Source organism: Oryx dammah, unplaced genomic scaffold, assembly GCF_014754425.2.
Source record: "Oryx dammah isolate SB20612 unplaced genomic scaffold, SCBI_Odam_1.1 HiC_scaffold_8, whole genome shotgun sequence".
Taxonomy (NCBI): Eukaryota; Metazoa; Chordata; class Mammalia; order Artiodactyla; family Bovidae; genus Oryx; species Oryx dammah.
The window spans coordinates 18315784-18336636 of record NW_024070192.1 but is presented as its reverse complement, the minus strand read 5'-3'; the positions used below and the strand labels follow the sequence as shown (position 1 = coordinate 18336636).

At 51.0% G+C, this 20853-nt stretch overlaps 1 protein-coding gene across 1 annotated transcript; it reads right to left on the bottom strand.

The window, feature by feature from the left end:
* Nucleotides 1–4047: 4047 nt before the first annotated feature.
* On the bottom strand, nucleotides 4048–18562 carry ITGA2B (integrin subunit alpha 2b). Its single transcript, XM_040245147.1, has 30 exons — nucleotides 17078–18562; nucleotides 15454–15575; nucleotides 15266–15363; nucleotides 14991–15159; nucleotides 14646–14695; nucleotides 14523–14568; nucleotides 14304–14429; nucleotides 13887–13934; nucleotides 13689–13732; nucleotides 13503–13556; nucleotides 13328–13380; nucleotides 12908–13119; nucleotides 10610–10792; nucleotides 10317–10362; nucleotides 10115–10219; nucleotides 9972–10027; nucleotides 9728–9879; nucleotides 9445–9570; nucleotides 8792–8859; nucleotides 8443–8590; nucleotides 7767–7859; nucleotides 7454–7533; nucleotides 7062–7142; nucleotides 6841–6937; nucleotides 6589–6741; nucleotides 6372–6488; nucleotides 5758–5871; nucleotides 5425–5526; nucleotides 5106–5222; nucleotides 4048–4356 (listed from the first exon to the last, which is right to left on the bottom strand). The coding sequence occupies exons 1-30, from the start codon at nucleotides 17263–17265 to the stop codon at nucleotides 4300–4302; spliced, it is 3105 nt and encodes a 1034-aa protein (XP_040101081.1). The 5' UTR covers nucleotides 17266–18562; the 3' UTR covers nucleotides 4048–4299.
* Between the last annotated feature and the right edge of the window lie 2291 nt (nucleotides 18563–20853).

Here is a 20853-nt window from a genome sequence, read left to right as displayed (position 1 = left end):
AAGGCTGCCTTGAATCTGCTTCATCACCCATTGTATTGGAGCTGCCTCTCAGCCAGCAGCCATCTGCAGGGTAAAAGCAGCTTTGCTGTCTCCATTCACGGGACTCATGACAATACCAGGCAGCCCAAGCATGGAGCTTTGGGATGCCCCCACAGAGATTGCCTCTCCTTTATCAAAATTGTTCAATTTTAAATCTGCATCTCTATCATCCAGGTCACATTTCTGTCTTGTTTATAAGGACAAATGCCAAATGATTTGCTGGATCAAGATAAATTGTCTGGGGCCATCCAATTACAATGGCGGCGGGAAGGGAGGGTTTGGCTGCTATTCAAGGATCACAGCTTAATCTTTTCCTAAATGGTCACAGTCACCCATGAAGAAAGCTGTTCTGGAACCTGCCATGCATGGATATCAAATTGTTCTCTTTACATAATTTACCTTTTACCCCTTTGGGTAAAATCAAATGCCAGCAGCTCTTGTGTGGTAAATTTGTTCATCAATGGCTTCCCTCAACACTCAGCATCAAGTCCAGAGTTCTTCCCCATGGCTGCAAGGTGCTGCATGCCTGCCCCCACCCCTGACTTCATCTGGATTCCTCACCTGCCTTCAGCCCGAGGGTCTCCTTTTGCTTGAATACGTCAAGCCTGTTCCCACTTCAGTTCAGTTCAGTCACTCAGTCGTGTTCGACTATTTGCGACCCCATGCACTGCCCCATGCCAGGCTTCCCTGTCCATCACCAACTCCTGAACCTTATGCAAACTCATGTCCATTGAATCGGTGATGCCATCTAACCATCTCATTCTCTGTCATCTCCTTCTCCTTCTGCCTTCAATCTTTCCCAGCATCAGGGTCTTTTCCAATGAATCAGTTCTTCACATCAGGTGGCTAAAGTATTGGGGTTTCAGCATCAGTTCTTCCAATGAATATTCAGGATTGATTTCCTTAAAATTGACTGGTTCCTTAAAATCTCCTTGCAGTCCCAGGGACTCTCAAGAGTCTTCTCCATCACCACAGTTCAAAAGCATCAATTCTTCTGCACTCAGCTCTCTTTATGTTCCAACTCTCACATCTTTACATGACTATTGGAAAAACAAGCTTTGACTAGACAGACCTTTGTTGACAAAGTAATGTCTCTACTTTTTAATATGCTGTCTAGGTTGGTCATAGCTTTTCTTCTAAGGAGCAAGCGTCTTTTAATTTCATGACTGCAGTCACCATCTGCAGTGATTTTGGAGCCCCCCCCAAATAAAGTCTCTCACTGTTTCCATTGTTTCCCCATCTATTTGCCATGAAGTGATGGGACCAGATGCCGTGATCTTAGTTTTCTGAATGTTGAGTTTTAAGCCAACTTTTTCACTCTCCTCTTTCACTTTAATCAAAAGGCTCTTTAGTTCTTCGCTTTCTGCCACAAGGGTGGTGTCATCTGCATATCTGAGGTTATTGATATTTCTCCCAGCCATCTTGACTCCAGCTTGTGCTTCATCCAGTCAGGTATTTTGCATAATGTATTCTGCATATAAGTAAAATACGCAGAGTGACAATATACAGCTTTGACATGCTCCTTTCCCAATTTGATGTCCAGTTCTAACTGTTGATTCTTGACCTGCATACAGATTTCTCAGGAGGCATGTAAGGTAGACTGGTATTCCCATCTTTTTAAGAATTTTCCACAGTTTGTTGTGAACCACACAGTCAAAGGCTTTGGCATAGTCAATAAAGCAGAAGTAGATGTTTTTTCTGGAACTCTCTTGCTTTTTCCATGAGCCAATGGATGTTGGCAATTTGATCTCTGGTTCTTCTGCCTTTTCTAAATCCAACTTGAACATCTGGAAGTTCATGGTTCATGTACTGTTGAAGCCTGGCTTGGAGAATTTTGAGCATTACTTTACTAGCATGATGATTGCAATTGTGTGGTAGTTTGAACATTCTTTGGCATTGCCTTTCTTTGGGATTGGAATGAAAACTGACCTTTTCCAGTCCTGTGGCCACTGCTGTTTTCCAAATTTGCTGACATATTGAGTGCAGCACTTTCACAACATCATCTTTTAGGATTTGAAATAGCTCAACTGGAATTCTATCACCTCCACTAGCTTTGTTCATAGTGATGCTTCCTAAAGCCCACTTGACTTCGCACTCCAGGATGTCTGGCTCTAGGTGAGTGATCACACCATTGTGGTTGTCTAGTTCATGAAGATTTTTTTTGTACACTTCTGTGTATTCTTGCCACTTCTGCTTAATATCTTCTGCTTCTGTTGGGTCCATACCATTTCTGTCCTTTATTGTACCTGTCTTTGCATAATATGTTCCCTTGGCATCTCTAATTTTCTTGAAGAGATCTCTAGTCTTACCCATTCTATTGTTTTCCTCTATTTCTTTGCATTGATAACTGAGGATTGCTTTCTTATCTCTCCTCGCTATTCTTTGGAACTCTGAATTCAAATGGGTATATATTTCCTTTTCTCCTTTGCCTTTAGCTTCTCTTCCTTTTTCAGCTATTTGTAAGGCCTCCTCAGACAGCCATTTTGCCTTTTTGCATTTCTTTTTCTTGGGAATGGTCGATCACTGCCTCCTGTACAATGTCATGAACCTTCGTCCATTATTCTTCAGGTACTCTATCAGATCTAATCCCTGAATCTTTTCATTCATTTCTCTGCTCATTTCATCACAGGGGCTTTCCCCTGACCACTTTCCCTAAAACGTCAGCCCTCTCCCAGCACCAGTTATTCAATCACTGTCTCCTTATCTTTATTTTGACTCCCACCGATCATACATTAGTTTGTTCGTTCTTTCCTCCTGGTTGAATGTAAGTTCCATGAGCTCAGGGACTTTGTTTCATCCCTTGCTCCATCCTAGCACTGGAACAGGACTAGGCACATGGTAGCTGCTCCATAAATATTTACTGAACTCATGAACTAACACATCTCTCAGGACTTCCAGGAGGGCACCGCATCCCCCGCCCCGCCACCCCACTGCTACTCACTGGCTCCAGCCTCCACCGTGAGATAGCTGTGTTCCACTCCCAGCTCTCCTGCAAGCTCCGTGTCTGTACCCTCATTCCACACTTTAGACCCCTCCCCTTAATGGGGAAAAAGGAACAACAAGCAGCAGGGTAGCCAGAGAGCAATGCCTGCTCTTCTGTCCCCGCTGAAACTCTGCCTTCCTCAGACTGAGGGCTTACTCAGCCTCCCTCTGCCCCTTCTCACTCTGAACATCTTTTTTTTTTTTTTAAGATTTTTTGGGGGCGTGGCTTCCCTGGTGTTCTAGTGATTAAGAATCCCTCTGCCAGTGCAGGGGACATAGATTCCATCCCTGGTCAGGGAAGATCCCACATGTCTGGAAGCAACTAAGCCTGTGTGCCACAACTACTGAAGCCCAGCTCACTGCAAGGAAAAGTAGTCCTGGCTCTCGGCAACTAGAGGAAGCCCAGGTGTAGCAAGGAAGACCCAGAGCAGCCAAAAATAAAAAGAAAATAATAAATAAATCTTACAAAGCATTTTTATATGGACTATTTTTTTCTCTTTATAGAATTTGTTACAACATTGCTTCTGTTTTATGTTTTGATTTTTTGACCCCAGCAGAAATCGAACCCACACGCCCTGCATTGGAAAGTGAGTCTTAACCACTGACCACCAAGGAAGTCCCTGAATACAGCTTTAAGGACCTTCTTTTATGAGAGTGGGGACAGCATATTATCTCAACTCTCAACTCATCTTGGGGTTTATTTCCTCCAAAATCATGGAAAAAAATATTGTTTAAATTCGCCCACCAGGGACTCAGCCTCCCTTTTCTGATGCGCCCAACCTCCCTCTAACCCAACCACCCTGAGACACCCCATTCTCCTCTAGTCTCACTTGGAGGCTCTGCCATCCCTTTTCCCCTTGTTCCACTCTCTCGCTCCTGATACTCCCCCCAGACAGTAATTTGCACCCTAACCCTGGCAGAGACCTCTCTGCTCACACTTCTTCCAGTTCTAGATTCCTCAGCCCAAACATCACCTTGGGCCCCTCTCCTCTTCTGACCCCCAAGAAGAGGCAGCATGCTGTGGAGCTGGGTTCCAAGTTCTTTATTAGGCAGCAGGAGAGGGGGTGACTCAGCTCTGATGGGAGGGAGAGGACATCAGGAGGCAGAGAGAGATGCTGCCCAAGTAGAGGACTCAGGGTCCATCTGATCTCCATCTCCACTATTAGAATGTCACCCTCCCAGCCTTGGGTAACCAGAGATGGCGGGGGGGCAACTCATTGGAGAAGGGACACAACATCACACCCAGCCTTGCTGCCAGAACAGAGATGTGTGGGCTCATCACTCCTCTTCATCATCTTCTTCTAAGGGTGGACGATTCCGCTTGAAGAAGCCAACCTGGGGGGTGCACAGGGACCAGGGATGGGGTGTAAAGGTGATTTTTCAGCCCCAGAGCAGCAATGGAGAATGTATGCTAGAAACCAGCCAGCCACGAGGTCCTCACCCTGGACCAACACAATCCCCACTATATGATCAAGTGGAGGCATTTCCCATTTAGAGATAATGCATGAAACAAAAAAATTTTAACATTTTGCTTTTCATTTCCTGAATTTTTCTGAAGTACTGTTGATTATGTCTCTATATGACTCAAGCATGTGATGGTATATATTTGATTATTATAAGTCTAATGTATGTTTTCCCTAAAAGTACTGTGGCTTTCTAGGGTTTGGACACTTGAGCGAGTTTGAGAACAGTGCAGGTGTTCTCCAGGGGCAGAGGAGGGAATGACCCACCAGGGACACATCGGAGCAGGAAGACCTGGGTCCTTCTGGGGGAGGGACTGAGCAGGGAGGAGGTGAAAATTCTCAGGGGTCAATGGATTCCAGAAGGCAAGACTCTGTCCCTGGGACTCCTGCTCTCAGGGGAAACGGGTCTAAAGGCCTTAGGATTTCAGGTGCCCCCTCTCCCAGGGCCCTGGAAGAGATCCTCTGGAAGGTGATATTCTAATAGTGGATGTGGAAATCAGATGGACCCTGGGTCATCTACTTGGGCCACCATCTCTCTCTGCCTCCCTGTGGGATTGCCTGTCCTCCTCACCTCCTCTACCCCCCACCCCAACACCACCTCAACCTTGCTTCCCGCCTCACCTTCCACATGGCCAGGATCAGGAATGTGAGCAGCAGCAGGCCGCCCAGCACACCTACCAGCACCCACCACACTGGAATCTCTCTCTCCTCCAAGACCCGAAGCAGCTGCGTCTGCACCTGAGGGGAGACCCACGGGTCTCCTCAGTCACCGGGACACTTGCCTTTCCCAGAGACTCAGACTTGCTAGCCGGTGATCTGCGGCCAAGCCACCCACTTGTCCCACCTCTCAGATCCGGGCAGTCCCGGCTGGGCAGGGACTCAGGGGAAGACCAATGGGAGACCCGCGGGACCCTTTCTGCCACCACCATTCCACACCCACCTGAGCTTCTCCGCTGGGCAGGCTGAGGGCAGGCACGGAGTAGGGAAAGGAGGAGACGTTGAACCAAGCGTGCGACTGCAGCACAAACTGATCCAGGGGCCTCTGTATGGGGTGGAGGTGAAAGGCGTTTAACACGAGGCCTGTTGGTTGCAAGAGTCCCAGCCTCGGCCTCCGCTGTAGGGAGACCCGCCCAGGCCTAATTCTATCAGCTCCAAATTAAACCCAGCCCTCACTCTCTCCCCGCCCCTAAAGCCCCGCCTCCTCCCCAAGCTCCGCCCCAAGTACCTCAGGCCCCGCCTCTAGAAGGCCCCGCCCACCCGCGTCCGGGTTCACCTCTTGGAGGATGGGCAGTGACAGGAAGGCCAGCACCGTGACCATGACCCGCTGCCCGCGCGCCATCTCCTGCAGCTCACACTGCACCACAGTACAGGGCGCCGAGTCGCAGCTCTGAGGGGACGAGTCGCAGCTCTGAGGGTCCCCAGCCCCTACTGATCCATCATCACCCCCATCATAGGACCCAAGTAAGACGGGGCTTGGGGGTCGAAGAGCTTGGGCCATGCCTCCCTGTCGGGAAGGGCCTCAGATTCAAGCTTGGGACGTTATCTTTGAATGGGATTGCTCACACTGTCCCAGAGATACAGGGAAAGGGCAGGAAGAAGTGGGTCAATCGTATAGCGTTCAGTACTACGCCTTATTGTAACCCTGCTTTGGCATTTATTTATTTTCTTTAATGTACTGGATACCTTGAAATATACAAGTGCCCCCCCACCCCACCCCACCCCAGACACAAGACGAGCACAATCCTTCATATTCACCTGGAGGTTCCCTGTGAGACCAAGGTGACCCACACGAGGTCCCCACCACACCCTTCTCTCTCCTCTGCCTCCCATCCCCTCTGCCTCTGGGCCCCAGGGTGGCCCCAGCTGGAGACCACAGAGCCTGCTCACCACCAAGATTGGATCTTGGAGCCTTGAGGGCTGCTTCTCCTCCGGCAGGACCGCCTGTCTTCGATCCCGCTTCTGATGGGCTGGGGAAGGGCTGGGGGTGGGCAGCCTCCATTCCAGCTGAGGAGGCAAAGAGGCCGTCAGGTCTCACGCTCTGCCCACCTGCCAGCCCTCCCACAGGGGCCCTGGTTGATGGCTAGGGATTCACGGAGGCTCTCACCTGGAAGGGATTGGGAGAGGGCTCTGAGGCGCACTGAAGGCCTCCCTGAGGATGAATATCCAGGATGTAAAGCAGGTCTGAGGGCTGGGACTGGCTGGGGAGGTAGAGGTTGAGGCGGAGACCACTTACAGCACCAGGGCCATTGTTGTGGAGCTGGCAGGGTGGTGGTGGCAGGATGTTAGGAGGCTTAGCACCAAAACCAGCTCCTGGGACCCTCCTACCCCAGCCTGGGGCCCAGAGCCTCCTTCCTACCTCGTAGGTGTGCTCCACTTTGGGGCCCCAGCTGTCAGAACTGTTCTGCCCATTGCCTTCTTCCCCAGCCACCACCAGGGAGGCTGGAAAGGAATTCCTGCAGAGGCCCGAGACGCCCAGAGTGAGCCTGATCACCTGACTTGCCTGTGGAGGTTTGTCCAGGACCCCCTGAGCCTCAGGGCTGTGCCTCTCAACTCCCTTTTGTTTCCCTGGCCTCTCACCCTCTCAACTCCACGTGGGCCACTGCCCGGACTGGCACATCCAGCTCCACCATCTCACTATTTGGATTCTGGCTGTTCTTGCTGTAGGAAGGAGGCCGAGGAGAAACAGATCAGGGACACAAGCCCAGTGGACATTAGGACTCTCGGGGGGGTGGGCAGAGGAGGGAGGGCAGAATAGCAGAGGGCTCAGGAAGAGCTAACTCCACGAACAGCACACCACACTAAAGTTAGTTCCTCTAGGGCTCCAAAACTCAAACAAGTCTCTGAGGAAGAAAGGAAACAGGGAAGTCTAAAGAGCATGCCTCCCAGAGAACCCTTCTGTGTGGCGGGCAACTGAGGGTCTCTGTGTGGGGATCAGACAGGGGGAGGGAGTGCCTCCCAGTCTAGTATACCTCCTGATCTGCAGCAGGAAGGACACCTGCTCCCCAGCCTCTTCCAGCTTCCCCACGCTCACCCACATCGTGACTTCTATCTGAGACACGGGGAGAGCCAGAGTCACTGGCCAGATGCCCACTCTGAACGTGGCCTCCAGTCCTCGTCCTGAAGACCACTCAGAGAGGGAGTCACTCACCCAAGACTACACAGGCAGGGAGAGTACAAGGATTCCAGTCTGGAGCCATCTGACTTCAAACCCAGCCCCTGAAACCCAGCTGTCTATGAACCCCTGGTAGAGGAGACCCAGCACCCAGGCCTGAGTGGCCTCACCTGGGCGTTGCTCTTCATGGGGTTGCCCAGTTCACACAGCACCACCTTGGTCTCATTCTCCTTCTTCTGGTTACAGATGAGTCTTTCAAACCCCTTCAGAGAAGCAGTTCCGAGAAAGAAGATGGTTACACAGCATCCCTTATATATTTAAGCTCCCTTGGAAAGTCAGGGTGGGGAAGATCCCAGGGTGGGATGGAGGGTTTCAAGGGGAGGTGGAATTCAAGGACTGTCACATTCCTGTTTATGTATTACTGTATATTACTGTATGTATTACTATTCTTTTTAATGATTTTTAAAAAATGAAAACCACAAAACATCACATGGAGGGTAACTCCATTGTTATAAACTGCATCAGTAAAATAAAAAATAAATATACACCTATGTAAGTATCCGTGTCAAGAAAAGAGAACGCAAGGAAATCCAAATTTAACAGCAGAAATTTAATGGAAATCCAAAACCAAATCTAAACAGTGGCTCCTGTTAACAGTTATTTCCTGATTTTATAATTGAGTTCTTGAATTGTATGCCATTAGCAAATATTCCTCTTCCAAATTAGAGGGGGAGAAAATTGGAGCCCTTGAAGGAAAGCATAGAGAAACGGGAGCTCCAGGTGGGAGATGAGAATCAAGGCTCCCGCACTTCCCAGGTCCCCATGGATGCCCGGGTGGGGGCTCACCTCCATGTTGCTGACAGCCCGCATGTAGTGGGCGCCTGGGGGCAGGAACACAGCCAGCTCGGCCTCGTAGGCTCCCTCACCCTCATTGGCTGCATCCATTCGCAGCTCCAGCACGTTGTCTGCTCCAATTAGGAGTGGGGAGCCCTTCCTGTGGTGGTTGAGAAGGGAGTAAAGCCAAGGAGGCTGGGTCCAAGCCCAGGGTCTGGGATGAGGAGACGGGCTGAGGCCAGAGTATCAGGATCCAGGTGAGGAGGGGCTGTCGTCAGGGCAGAAGGGAGGGGTAGGGGGGCAGGGGGGGGGGTTGGGGGGGCAGGGGGCGGTGTGGGGGTGCAGTGGGTGATCTTCTCACATGCTGGCAGTGAGCAGCAGCTGCGGCACACACAGGTCATCGTCCCCACAGTCCAGAATGATGCGGGTCTAGAGGGGACATGTCATGTGGGTGGGTAGGTTTGAGGGTCACAGTGGAGTTTGGGGAATTAGAAGGTTTGAGAAGAAAAGGTTGGTGATGATATCAGAGCTTTGGGGTTTGCCTCAGGGTTTGGGATGATGTCAGGGCTTTGATTCTGCAAGGAAATGCATCAAACGTTAACAATGTTTCCTGTTAATATGTATTTCCAGATTTTATAACTCAGTTCTTGAATTGGATACCATCAGCAAATATTCCTCTTCCAAATTACGGAAAAAAAGAAATCACAGCTCTTAAACGAAAGCGTGGAGAAGTGGAAGCTCTGAGGTGGGAGATGAGCGAGTAGACATCAGGGTTTAAATGAGAGTTTAGAGGTGATGTCAACATCTGAGGTTTATATGAGGGTTTGGGGGTATTGAGATTTGGTAGTTTTCATTAGGGTTTAGAGTAACACTAGAGATTAGAGGTGACATCCAGGTTTGGGTGTCTATTTGGAAGTGGCTTAGCAGCAGTAGCAGCAGCATGGACACTAACCCAAACCTTGACAATCTTGCAGGGGTCCTCCCCCTCCCCTGCCTGCACCTGCCCCCCTCTACCTGTTCCTGGATGTGGGTGTCTCCATGCAGCACGAGAGCAGGGGCTCCTCCATCCTTCTCCGGTGGCAGGGACACACTAAAGCTGAGCACGATAGGGCTTAGCTTGTCCCGGAAGTCGGCTTCATCCTAGGGAAGGGGGCAAGAGACGGGCCATCTTGCTACCACGTACCCTACCTACCCGGTGGGTCCCGCTGACCACCCCTGCAGCACCTGGCCCCACGCCCCGGGGCTGGAGTAACAGGCTCTGCACACCCAGCCCTGCCCACCCCTAGCTTGGGCATACCCGGAGGAAAGCCGTGGCAGTGGAGCAGACGGGGTTGTGTCTGCCTCTCAGCTCCAGGTCCAGGATGGTGCCCGCCTGCTGCGAGTCCAGCAGTAGGACCCGCCGGCCCTGGCGGGGCTTTTGCCGATCCAGTTGCAGCTCGGCATTCAGGTCTGGCCCAGGCAAGCGGGGCACGTCAGTCTCCCAAGCCAGCCTCCAGCAGAGCCCAGGCCCACCTGCCTCCTGTCCCCAGGGTGCTACTCACGCAGCTTCTCGGGAATGTTGTGCCCAGTGGCTCCCACACACATCTGGATGTTAAAGCTGCAGAGAGATGCATGGGGCTCAGGGGCTAGGGTCGCCCAGCTGAGGTCCCAGATCCTGCCCGACCCACACCCTCCGTTTCCTCACCAGCTCACTGGGGTCTTGGTCTGGGATAGGACACAAGTCTTCACGGCAGGGTTCAATGAATCTTGCACCATCAGCTGGACAGTGACCATCACCACTGGCTGAGCCCTGGCGGGAATTGGGAGGCTTGCCTTGGTGGCCCCTCCTGACCTAGTCTCTGATGGGGTGGGTTCTTCCCCATCCCACCCCTGGAGCCAGCTCTCACCTGTATACCACAACCTTGCTGGCCCCGTAAGCTCCCACAAGCAGGTCTATAGACATTGTGGGAAGGAGGGGAGGTGTCAGAATCGTTAATTAGGGAGTTATGGGGTCTTCGTCTCATTTTCTCAGGGGTTTCCCACACTACCTCCCCCCCATAGGAGGTTTGATCTGGCCCCCCAACCCACGGAGTTCTCAGTGGGGCACCAGGTCAGGTTCAAGCCCCTTGCTGTATATCTCAGTATCTCCAGCTAATGCCCAAGGGCCCTTCCTGTCTAGTTGGAGGCAGTTCAGGGGCACCTGGGTATCCGTTGTCATCGATATCTGTGGCACCTCGAAGGGAGAAGCCAAAGCCAGAGCCTGTGGGGAAGGGGCTGTCCAGGACCTGGGAGGGGGATGGGTTAAGCCCCTCACTTTGACCCAGGTACACCAACACTTGGCCTTGACTGCTGGGACCCCCGTAGGGGGCAGCTACTGCAACATCTGGAAAGAACAACAGAAAGGGAGTAGCTATCTGTTATCTAGTCTCTCCAGGCCCTGTAACATTTTCCTGAGCTCCTTCTCTAGGCAGACCCCAGGGAACCAGGAGAGGAATGTGGAGGTCAAGGAGGTATCTGCCCCACTCTCCAGGAGTTTACAATTGGATGGGAGGAAGACCCATCAAGTCAGATTATTGTAAAAACAGTCTAACAGCCCTCACTATCTATTAAGGACAATATATTGTCCTGATTTCTTTTAATCCTGAAAACTAGGCATTATTATCCCCATTTTAAAGAAGAAAATAGAGTCCCAGAAGATTAAGTAACCAAGACCTGCTAAATATTTGCCCTCACTTCAGCTGAGGATTCCACTTCCACCACGTAAACCCAGGGTCACACCATAGGGTTGTCATCACTAATAACTTTAATGACCACTCTTGAAAATGTAATCATCATTAATAACAATCATTAATAATCTTATTAATCTGTAAGAATTCTTTGCGTGTGATGACAATTAAGATCTTTGATATATATGTTGTAACTGTCTTTCCCTTGCCTTCTGACTTCATGGTATGTTTTCTGTGCAGTTTTTTTTCTTTTAAAGATCTACTGACTTTTCTGATAGACTCAGAACACAGTCTCGTTCAGTCACCTGATCTTTGGTTTCCCCATCTCTCCAGATATTTTCTAAACATTCAATTACCCTCGCCATATCCTCAGCCATCCCACCCCATTGCCAGTCCTGGCCAGACCCCACCACATTGGGCACCATGAATTCCTGACCTCCAGCCATCACTAGGGGCTTTCGTGTATGCCTACCTGTCCCTTGGGGTTTTCTGCTCAGCACCTATTTCAAACATTCTCCATTCAATCAAGCTCCCCGCCTCTCACTTCCTTCTCAAACAGAAGCAACCAAACTGTTGTGCTTTTTGCTCTTCTCCTCTCTTGACCCTAGAAATAGTGTCTCTCCTGCACGTGCCACTAGACTGAGCATCCCAGCCCTGCAGCTCTCAGGCACTGCAGGGACCCACCTCCAGCTCACTCCCTGCCCCTGTTTCCCCACAAGATCATTTCCCTCCACATTCCACCTACTCCATAGTCTTTACAATTAAAATAGCCTTCCTTTGATCCTCACCTCCTTTCAGTAATCACCTTCCTTTTTCTCCTTTCACAAACTGGTAGAAAGAGCAGTCTACTCTGGCTGCCATCAAATCTTCACCTTCATTCATACTTTGTACCATACTAGCCCTGAATTGGTTCTTGTCACTGTCACCAATGACTTCCTTCTTGCTAAAGCCCAGGAATACCTACTTCTCCAGCCCCATCTAATTGTATCTTTCAGCAGCATCTGGAGCCACTGACCCAGCTTCCTTCTGCTTCCAGCACTCTTCCATATCCCTCTGAACATTCCTCTGTCTCCTTTCTAGATCTACTTTCTCTAGGAGTCCCCTAAGTGCTCTTGCTCCCCAGGGCTCTCTCCTGGGCCTCTTCCCACTGCTCCCAGGACCTCATCGACCCTCCCCAAGCCCCTATCTCCCATTCAGACCTCTCTGCTGGAAATGGAGGAAGTCACACCCAACTGTTCTCTGGATATGTTTGCCTAAGGCTCCCAAGCCTTTCATGATCAAACAAGTCCAGGGAATTCTCTGGCAGTCCACTGGTTAGGACTCCGTACTTTCACTGCCAGGGGTATGGGATTCGATCCCTGACTGGGGAACGAAGATCCTGCAAGTTGTGTGGCATGGCCAAAAAAAGAAAAAGACCAAAGGAGAGCAGAGCTGAACTGCTGATCTCTCTTCAGGCCTGTGGCAAGACTTGAGTTTCAGGCAGTGAAGAGTACCACCACCCACCCAACTCCTCTCTCTTAGCCCCACCTCCAGTCACCCATCAAATTCTAATAATCTAAGTGATAACTATCTAGAAATCACCCTCATCTCTAACTCTGTTGCCAAAGCCCACATCCCAGTGGTCACCACCTCTTGCCTGGACTCATGCAAACAAATCCCAACTTGTCTCCTTTAACTCTCTCCTGCTCAAAGCCCTTCCTGGCTCCCCCTGCCCTCAGGTCAAATCCACGATCTTTGTCATGGCTAAATAAACCCCTTCTCTCTTCCCTTACCGTTGTAGCCATCCCGGTTGAGGTCGCCCAGAGGTGCAATGGCTGAGCCAAATCGCCCATAGAGCTGTGTGCCAGTCAGCAGGAGGTTGGGGGCCCCCAGCATTCGGGCGCCTCGAGTCTGCAGGAACAAGTACACACGCCCCACTTCGGCCAGCTTGCGGTCAGCACGGCTCTCCATGTACAGTGGTGCACCCACCAAGAGGTCATGCCTCCTGCAGGCCCAACGGGTGGTTATGTGGTGATGGGCTAGAGGGATGCTGTGGGCCTGAGCCCAGGCTACCCATCCTTGCCCTCCCGCTCCCCTCAGTGGTCATGTGTGAGTGAGGGCTGGGAAAGGAAGAGACTGGAGACCAAGGGCAGTCAACACCTCTGGTAATTTGGGACCCAAGTGGGTAGGAGTGGGGGCGCCTGGCTTCTCACCCATCCCCATTGACGTCAGTGACGGCCACTGAGTGTCCAAAATATGAAGCCATCTGCAGGAAATGGGGCACACCTTAATTTCTGTCCTTATACTCACACTTCGATCCCACCATGTCTCGTGGAATATTCCAGGGTCTCAATTCCCTTGCCTTGGCCACCCCCACCTGATCCTCACCTGCTCTCCATGCAGCCGGTGCAGCATCTGGTGGTAGGAGTCCAAAATTTCCACCTGCTCAGAAAACGTACAGGAGCACGTCACAGGGCAGGAAGTTTGGCGGGGGGTGGGGGTGGGGGTGGGGGTGGGCGGGCGCGGTTCAGGCTGAAGAGTGAAATCAGTGAGGGGTAGACAGAGGGCACTCACCGCTCCCAGGGTCCAACTCCAGGTGGGGGCACCGAAGACATACTCTGGGGAGAGTCGGGCCCAGAAAGTGAGGTCTCTGTAACCCCCACCTGCCTCCCGCCCGCCGTTCCGCATCCCAGGGAGATTTCGATGCCGGTCTTGGAAGTGCTCCTTTCCGGGCGGGACTCCCCAAACCCCACCCCTAAGTGAATTTCTTGCCTGTAGTGTTGGGATTTCCGTCGAAGTCGCCCACGGCCACCGAGTACCCTGAAGGCACAGTGAGAATTAGTCCTTCCGGGAGGGTGAAGCAGGGAAGGGGCCCGAGTGAGAAGGGAGGGGACTCAGAGACCACCCAGTTCAAACTGCATTGCGGAGACGGGGAAGTCGAGGCCACCGAGAGGTCAAGACCTGCCCGAGGCCGAGAAGCGAATTCAGCGCGAGAAGTCGACGTGCTCGCCTTTGGGAGCTGGGCGGTCTGCAGAGGGTAGGGAGAGGGAGCTGCCTGAGCAGAGTGGGGGCGCCTTAGTCCTGGGGCTGGCCAGCCAGAGTTGACAATGGGGCGTTCCTACAGGGGTAGGACCGGGCCGGCGGTGACGCTTGAGTGCTGGGAAGCCTCGAAGGGAGGTGCCACGTTACCCCGGTAGCCGTCGTAGTATTGTAAGTGACTGTGGTCGTAGGTGAACTGGGTGCGCACGTGCCACAAAAGGTTGCCTGGGCGGTAACTCGAGATGATATCGGCGATTGGAGCCCGCGCCAGGAGACCTAGGGCGCGTGGGACAGTTGGTGTGGGCGCCCAGGAGTCTGGAGTCCGCCCGGGTCGAGAGAAGGGAGGGAGGTGTACGGATGGGCGCGTACCTACGAAATAGTAGCCGCCAGGAGCCCCAAGCACCAGCTCCCCAGCCTGAAATAGAAGCTCTGAAGGTGAGAGAGGGTCCTGTTTGGGGGGCCACCCCCACGCCGTTTATGCTCCCTACTCGCCTGAGTGACTACCGAGCTGAAGCCGGCTTCGCAGTAACGCTTGTCCTCTCCTAGAGAAGGCAAAAAGAAAGGGTCAGCCTTGAAGAAGCCTGCTCTGGAGGGTGGCGCCGGGCCGGGAGGCGGAGTCAAACGAGGGCGGGGCCACAGGGTAATACGGGGGCGTGGTCTACTATCGACACCCAGTGGGCAGGACATGGGGGTGGAGTCAGGAACTAGGCCATCTGGGAGACCCCAGACTGCAAGCGGGATTTGGGAGAGCTGGAAGCCAGGAATGATCGGGTGAAGGGCGGGGCTAATGGATAACGGCCGCGAGTGGGCGGAGACGAAGCGGAGAGCGGAGCTCACTGAAATGATTTCTCTCGTAAAATTGGCTCATTTTGTTGGCCCGGCAGGGCGAGTACTCTGTGCGGTCGCCGTTTTGGAGCTGAGCCACGAAGCAGCCACCTACGGGCGTCTTCTGAGCCTCCTCCTCGTTCCTATCTAGGACGTTCCAGTGCTGCCAGGGGGCGCAGGCCTGAAGCAGAGCCAGAGGAGAGTGGGGAAGGGGCGGGACTCGGGTTCCTCCCTCCACGTGTCCCCGCCCTCCGTCTGCTCCCTGATCCCGGTCCGGTAGGGCCCACCACAATGCTGTCTCTCCAACTAACGACCGACGCCCCGAGTCCTTGCCCGGCCTTGAAGGTTTGGAAAGTTTGGGTGCCTATGCTTTGCGTTTCATCATCTAGAGGGCACAAGAAGAGGGTAGGGTGCTGAAGCCCGGCTGTCCGCGCTCCTTGTAACCCCTCCCTTTCTCTTCTTGTGCGAGACTCACAGAGGTTGAAGGGCAGCGAGATGCACTGGCCGCCCTCGGCCTTCCAGGGGCACAGGAAAACGCCGCCGGTCTCCTCCTCGCTGCGGCCCAGGGTCCGTGGGGCGCCCACCACGACGGACACACTGCATAAGAAAGCTGGGTGAGCGCTCCGTGGATTCTGGGGTACCTCGTGCCCCAGTGCCTGTGCCGGGAGCACTCCTGGGAAGGGCGGTGTGCCTTGAGGGTCACTAGACCTTTTCTTAGTGAGACGACACAGACCACAGAAGCCAGTCTTTTCATTTTATGGCCAGTGAAACTGACTCCCAGCGAGGAAAGTCACATACCCATCAGTAACCGCGGAAATTAAGGATAAAACTGAGAATATAACCATTAGGTTCGATTTGAACACGAGGGGTTTGACAGCCTTGCTAAAAGAGACCTCCTAAACTCTGTACACCGTCTACATTCCCCAACACTTGCCACGAAAAGCCAAGGGTTTACATGCACCGTATTCCTGTCTGAACTGTCATCAGATCTCTTTCTGAGAACCAGTTTTAATCAGGAAATATTAAGCTAGTGGGCACGGCTAAAGTGGGTGGTGGGGTGCTGACATTTCTAAGGACTCTAGTAGATCTAGGTTCAAATGACAGCTCTACTGTATATAAAAGGTGGGCAATACCAATCAATGCTGTCAGGAGAAGTAAATGAAATAAACGCATGAAAAACATTTATGCCAGTGCCAGCCAAATAATACATAACGAGGGCTCCAAAAATGCTGTAATTTTTTTTTCTTTTTAGTTTGCAGGATGTTTACTAAGTAGTGCCCATGAGACCAGTATCTGTGAAAAGGAGGAGAAAGAAGCAGGAGCAGGCAGGGGCCATCGAGTTGAGATTCAGACTGAATAACAGCCACGGGTCAATGTCCTGGCAGCTTTGGAAGGAGAAAGACCCTCAGAACTGTCTGGAGTTGAAAGAGTCAGACCCTTAACCTCTCCCCTCCCTCCACACTCCTCATTGACTGGTCGTTGTTCCTGGGCCACATTTGGAAGTGGGGGAGCTTTGAGGGAGGTGGCCCTCTTCAGCAGAGGCAACTCCCCAAGGTGCTGATACTTCAAGTTCATCTGCTATTGTTATGCTCTGAAGCTGGACCTTGGTGTCCATCTCAATAAGGAACTAGCTCAGGGTTGTTTCTATAGGGACAAAGAGCCAGGACTCTAATTTTAGCAGTCTGAATTTGCCGCCTGATGAATCCCAACCAATAATGCTCTATTGCTTCTTTTCAAATATCAATTGTTTTGCTGGGTTGAGGGGATTGGAATAGAAAAGCAAAGTGGGAGTAGACAGACAATTTCACAGTTCTGCAGGTCAACTTAAGACATGTGCTCCTTTCTGTATTTCAAGGGGATGAGTGTGGAGTGGGTCATAAAACTGACCCTTGAGGGAAAAAATAAGGCATCAACATCGGTCTCCCCTTTGTCTTTGCTCTGCTCAGCTCCCCACTGGTGCCTCTTGCTGACACCCCGGTATTCCTAACAAGAACTCAGCCCAAATAGACCCTGGAAATCATTTTGCTCAACCTCTATCACAAATGGGGAACTCAAGACCCACAGAAGCAGTGATGGTGGAGGAGTTTCCCAGGGCTCACCTCCCATTGCTGTTCTTGTAGAAGTCCAGTGAAAACCCAAAGTGGCTGCCATTAGGGCCTGTGTAGATGGTGAGCTGCACTGAATCCAGGTTCAAGGCCCAGGTTGGAGGCACAGCACCAGGTCCCAAGAGCAGCTGCACCCACTCCAGAAGCCAGAGGGCACGAAGTAGACACAGAGCTGTGGCCATCTTCCTTCTCCCACAGCCTCCTAGGCAGTAATGGGTTAGCGGCTTCCCCTTTCAGTTCCACCACAGGAAGTCTTTTCTTATCAAGCTGAAACTTACTTGCTGAGTAGTAGGCAGAGTCTTGGGCCACATGGTTTCTAGGGTTGCTGGGAAGAGGGTAAGTCTACCCTGGGGGTGGATGCTTATGGCTGAAAGCCAATTCTTCCCTTTTCTTGAACGTATTTTATCATCAAGTCCTGCTGGTTCTGCTCTTCAATAATGTCTCTTGAGTCTTCATTCCATTTCTTCTACCACCATGCTAGTCTAAACCACCACTGCTCCCTGCTTGGGATAGTGCAACACGCCTCCACTGTAGCCCAGTTCTACAGGTCCTCCCCCCCTACACAGTTCCCTGTGCTGCCAAGGCACACTGTGACTTGGTCAGAAGTGGGGGAAGGAGCGAGGAAGCTCCTGGCCCCTGATAAGACCTGAGGCTGCTGTATCCTTAAAAGAATAAGGCACTTATCCACTTCCTCCTTCTAGGACCTTTGGCAGCTTCACTCAGTCATACTGGCACAACAGCTTCCTCACTCATCCTCCATCTGGGGCCAAGTCTTAATGTGGCACAGCAATGTAGCCAGTGCTGGGGGAGGGGTGGTGAATGGATCCTGGCTGAAGGGAGGAGATGGGGATAAAGTGGAGTCATCCCAGGGTATTCTGGCTCACAGGCTCTGAGATTTGCACCAGCTGTTCAGTTGAAGGCAGGTCTAACTCCTTGGGTGACAGAGCTCTTGTCCAATCACTAAGACTTGATTCTAGTGGGGTCGTTGCCTAGGAGATGCCACCCTCAATTCCTTGGGCTGGCATTCTGGGGTTAACACACAGGGGTGCGGCACTGATCACAGTGCTTTGTCATGGTCTGTTCACTGGATTTTGTTCACGGGTCCCTTGAGAATGAGGTTCCTTTCTGGTGCCCCAGGACCTAGCCAAGAGCCCATCATACTGTAGGCATTGCTGACAGACTGAATAGTAGCAGGCACTGAGGACTGGAGGATGCAAATGCAGGCTCACACAGTGGAAAGAAAAGGATAGTTTTGAGCAGAAAGGGCACTTTTTTAACGGATGTTCAGAGGAAGAGGAGTGCCAAGCAAGTCTTACTAGCACTGCATTGTCTTCCCAAAAAAGCAGGTTGTCAGGAAGGAAATTTAAGAGATCTGCTGGGGTAAAGAACATAGTCACATTGCTTTTGCTCATATTTTCTTTTTAAATATTTATTTGGCTACGTTGGGTCTTAGTTGGGTCATCTGGGATCTTTCCTTGCGGCACATGGATTCTGTAGTTGCGGTGTGGAAACTGTTGCTCCTCGGCATGTGGGATCTTAAGTTTCCCAACCAGGGATCAAACCCAAGTTCTTTGCATTGCAAGGTGGATTCCACTGGACTACCAGGGCTGTTACATTTTCTGATTAAACGTAACCATCATCTTATCCCGCCCAACTCCCCCGGGCCCTTCAGCACCACCTTTGTCCTCATAATTCACCTCCTTTGAGCACACAGCTCAAAATCCTATCCCTTTCTAGGTTAGAAGCACCTTGAACTTTAGTCTGGGCCTCCCTCACTGCTGAATTCCCAGTGCCGAGCTCACAGCAGGCACGTAATACTTAGTCCTGTACTTACCTTCCACCCTCCCCGTCCTCAACTGAGTGGAACTGTATTACTGGTGTACCCTGTGTAGCCCCAGATTAACTCACACTTCACCAAGGTTTTTAATAAATTCTCATTCTGTTCACGGAGAAGGCAATGGCACCCCACTCCAGTACTCTTGCCTGGAAAATCCCATGGACGGAGAAGCCTGGTAGGCTGCAGTCCCTGGGGTCGCTAAGAGTCGGGCACGACTGAGGGACTTCACTTTCACTTTCATGCATTGCAGAAGGAAATGGCAACCCACTCCAGTGTTCTTGCCTGGAGAATCCCAGGGATGGGGGAGCCTGGTGGGCTGCCGTCTATGGGGTCGCAGAGTCGCACACGACTGAAGCGACTTAGCAGCAGCAGCAGCAGCAGCAGCAGCAGCATTCTGTTCAAGGCACTGAGTGGTAAGAGATACAAAGACAATTGTCAAGGATCCTTAAAAAACTTAGTCCAGAGAGAGTTAAGACATGACATGAACACATGTAACTGCAGCAGAATAGTAAATGCCTTGAAAAAGGTAGAGGTGATGCCTAGCTGAAGTCATTTATATTATCAGCTTCTTCATAACAACCCTATGAATTAGCTACTATTATGTCCATTTTAGAAATGCTAAAACTGTGGCAAGGAGTTTTAGGTAAATAGTCCAAGTGTACAGAGTGGCAAAAACTATGTGTCAAACACATTTGTGCTTGAACTCATGTTCTTAACCATTGTACTATATTGCCTTTTGTCAGAGAATGAAGAGGTTTTTCAACACAGGAAATAACAGAGAACACAGAGGTCAGTTATAGAGAGAGGTAAGTAGTCAACACAGGAGAGGACTGGGGCATAAGGGTGGAATGAAGGCTGGGGTCTCATCACTGCAGGTCCTTGAATGTCTGAGAAATCTGAACTTTAACCCACAGGAGATGGAGAACTGTAGGTTTTTTAATTAACAAATTAGAGAATAAGATACATGGTCAACAGTGCTCCAATCAGAATTATACTAGTTGCCTCTGGATAGAAGGGATTGGAAAAGGCAGGACTTAGTGGGAAGATCAGATGGTTGGTGCCTACCACCCTCTCAGTTAAAGGTGATGAGGCCTGAACCAGGGTACTGGTGGCAGGAGCAAAGGAGAGGGCAGAGATTACACGATCAGCAACTGCCATGTGGTAGGGAAGTGTCAAAAGTAACTCAGAGCTATGGTGGCTGGCTGGTAGGATGGTAGTATCATTAACTCAAACAAGATCAGATTCAGGAACGGACAGTTTTGGTATTCAATAAAGATTCTATTCCTTGTGGGAGTTCTGTTGGGGACACAGCTGGGTTGCTAGTAGGCAGAGGAGGGCTGACACATTGCTCTCATTTTTCCATCCCATCAGCTTAAGTCTTTGAATCTCTCAATGAAGGTTAAGGTTTCATAAAGTCAACAATTGCTGAACTACCATGGGTCTGGCAGTGAACAAGGCAATGTGGAGGATATAGAGAAAAATCTTCATCTTTGATGTTTCCTTGCTAAATCCTGATGCATAATCCTATTATTAATTGTATTTTGCTTTGCTTTTATCTTTCTTGAACACATAATCAAAATGTTACTGAAAGTGTTCAACTCCCTATATAAAACACTAGTCTAAGGGATTAAGAAAAAAAAAAATTGAAGTGTAAGAATTGGTCCCTGTACTCTCAAGAGTTTACTATTTTACTGGGAAGCAGTGAGTACTAAATGAACCACAATTCTGAAAATCCAGTAGATCCTAGAGTTAGGGAGGCCAGCCAGGAAAAGGCTGCAATAATTCAGACACGTGATAAGGAGGTGATGGTACCCCTGGCAAACAAGAATGGAAAGGGTTGACAAGGCCTGAATTAGTCACCGAGGGTGTAGAGGAGGAAGAACTTCCATGTTGCAGCCCAGGTGGCTGAGGCAGGTAGCAGAACCCTTGCTGT

Bases quoted from the DNA above. Each gene is read 5' to 3' on its own strand.
- ITGA2B (XM_040245147.1), bottom strand. From the start codon at position 17,265: ATGGCCACAGCTCTGTGTCTACTTCGTGCCCTCTGGCTTCTGGAGTGG. The intron at 13,120-13,327 runs GTGAGAAGCCAG...TTGGGCCTGCAG, and splicing joins ACTGACGTCAATGGGGATGG to GAGGCATGACCTCTTGGTGG. The intron at 10,220-10,316 runs GTGAGAGCTGGC...AATTCCCGCCAG, and splicing joins AGCAAGGTTGTGGTATACAG to GGCTCAGCCAGTGGTGATGG.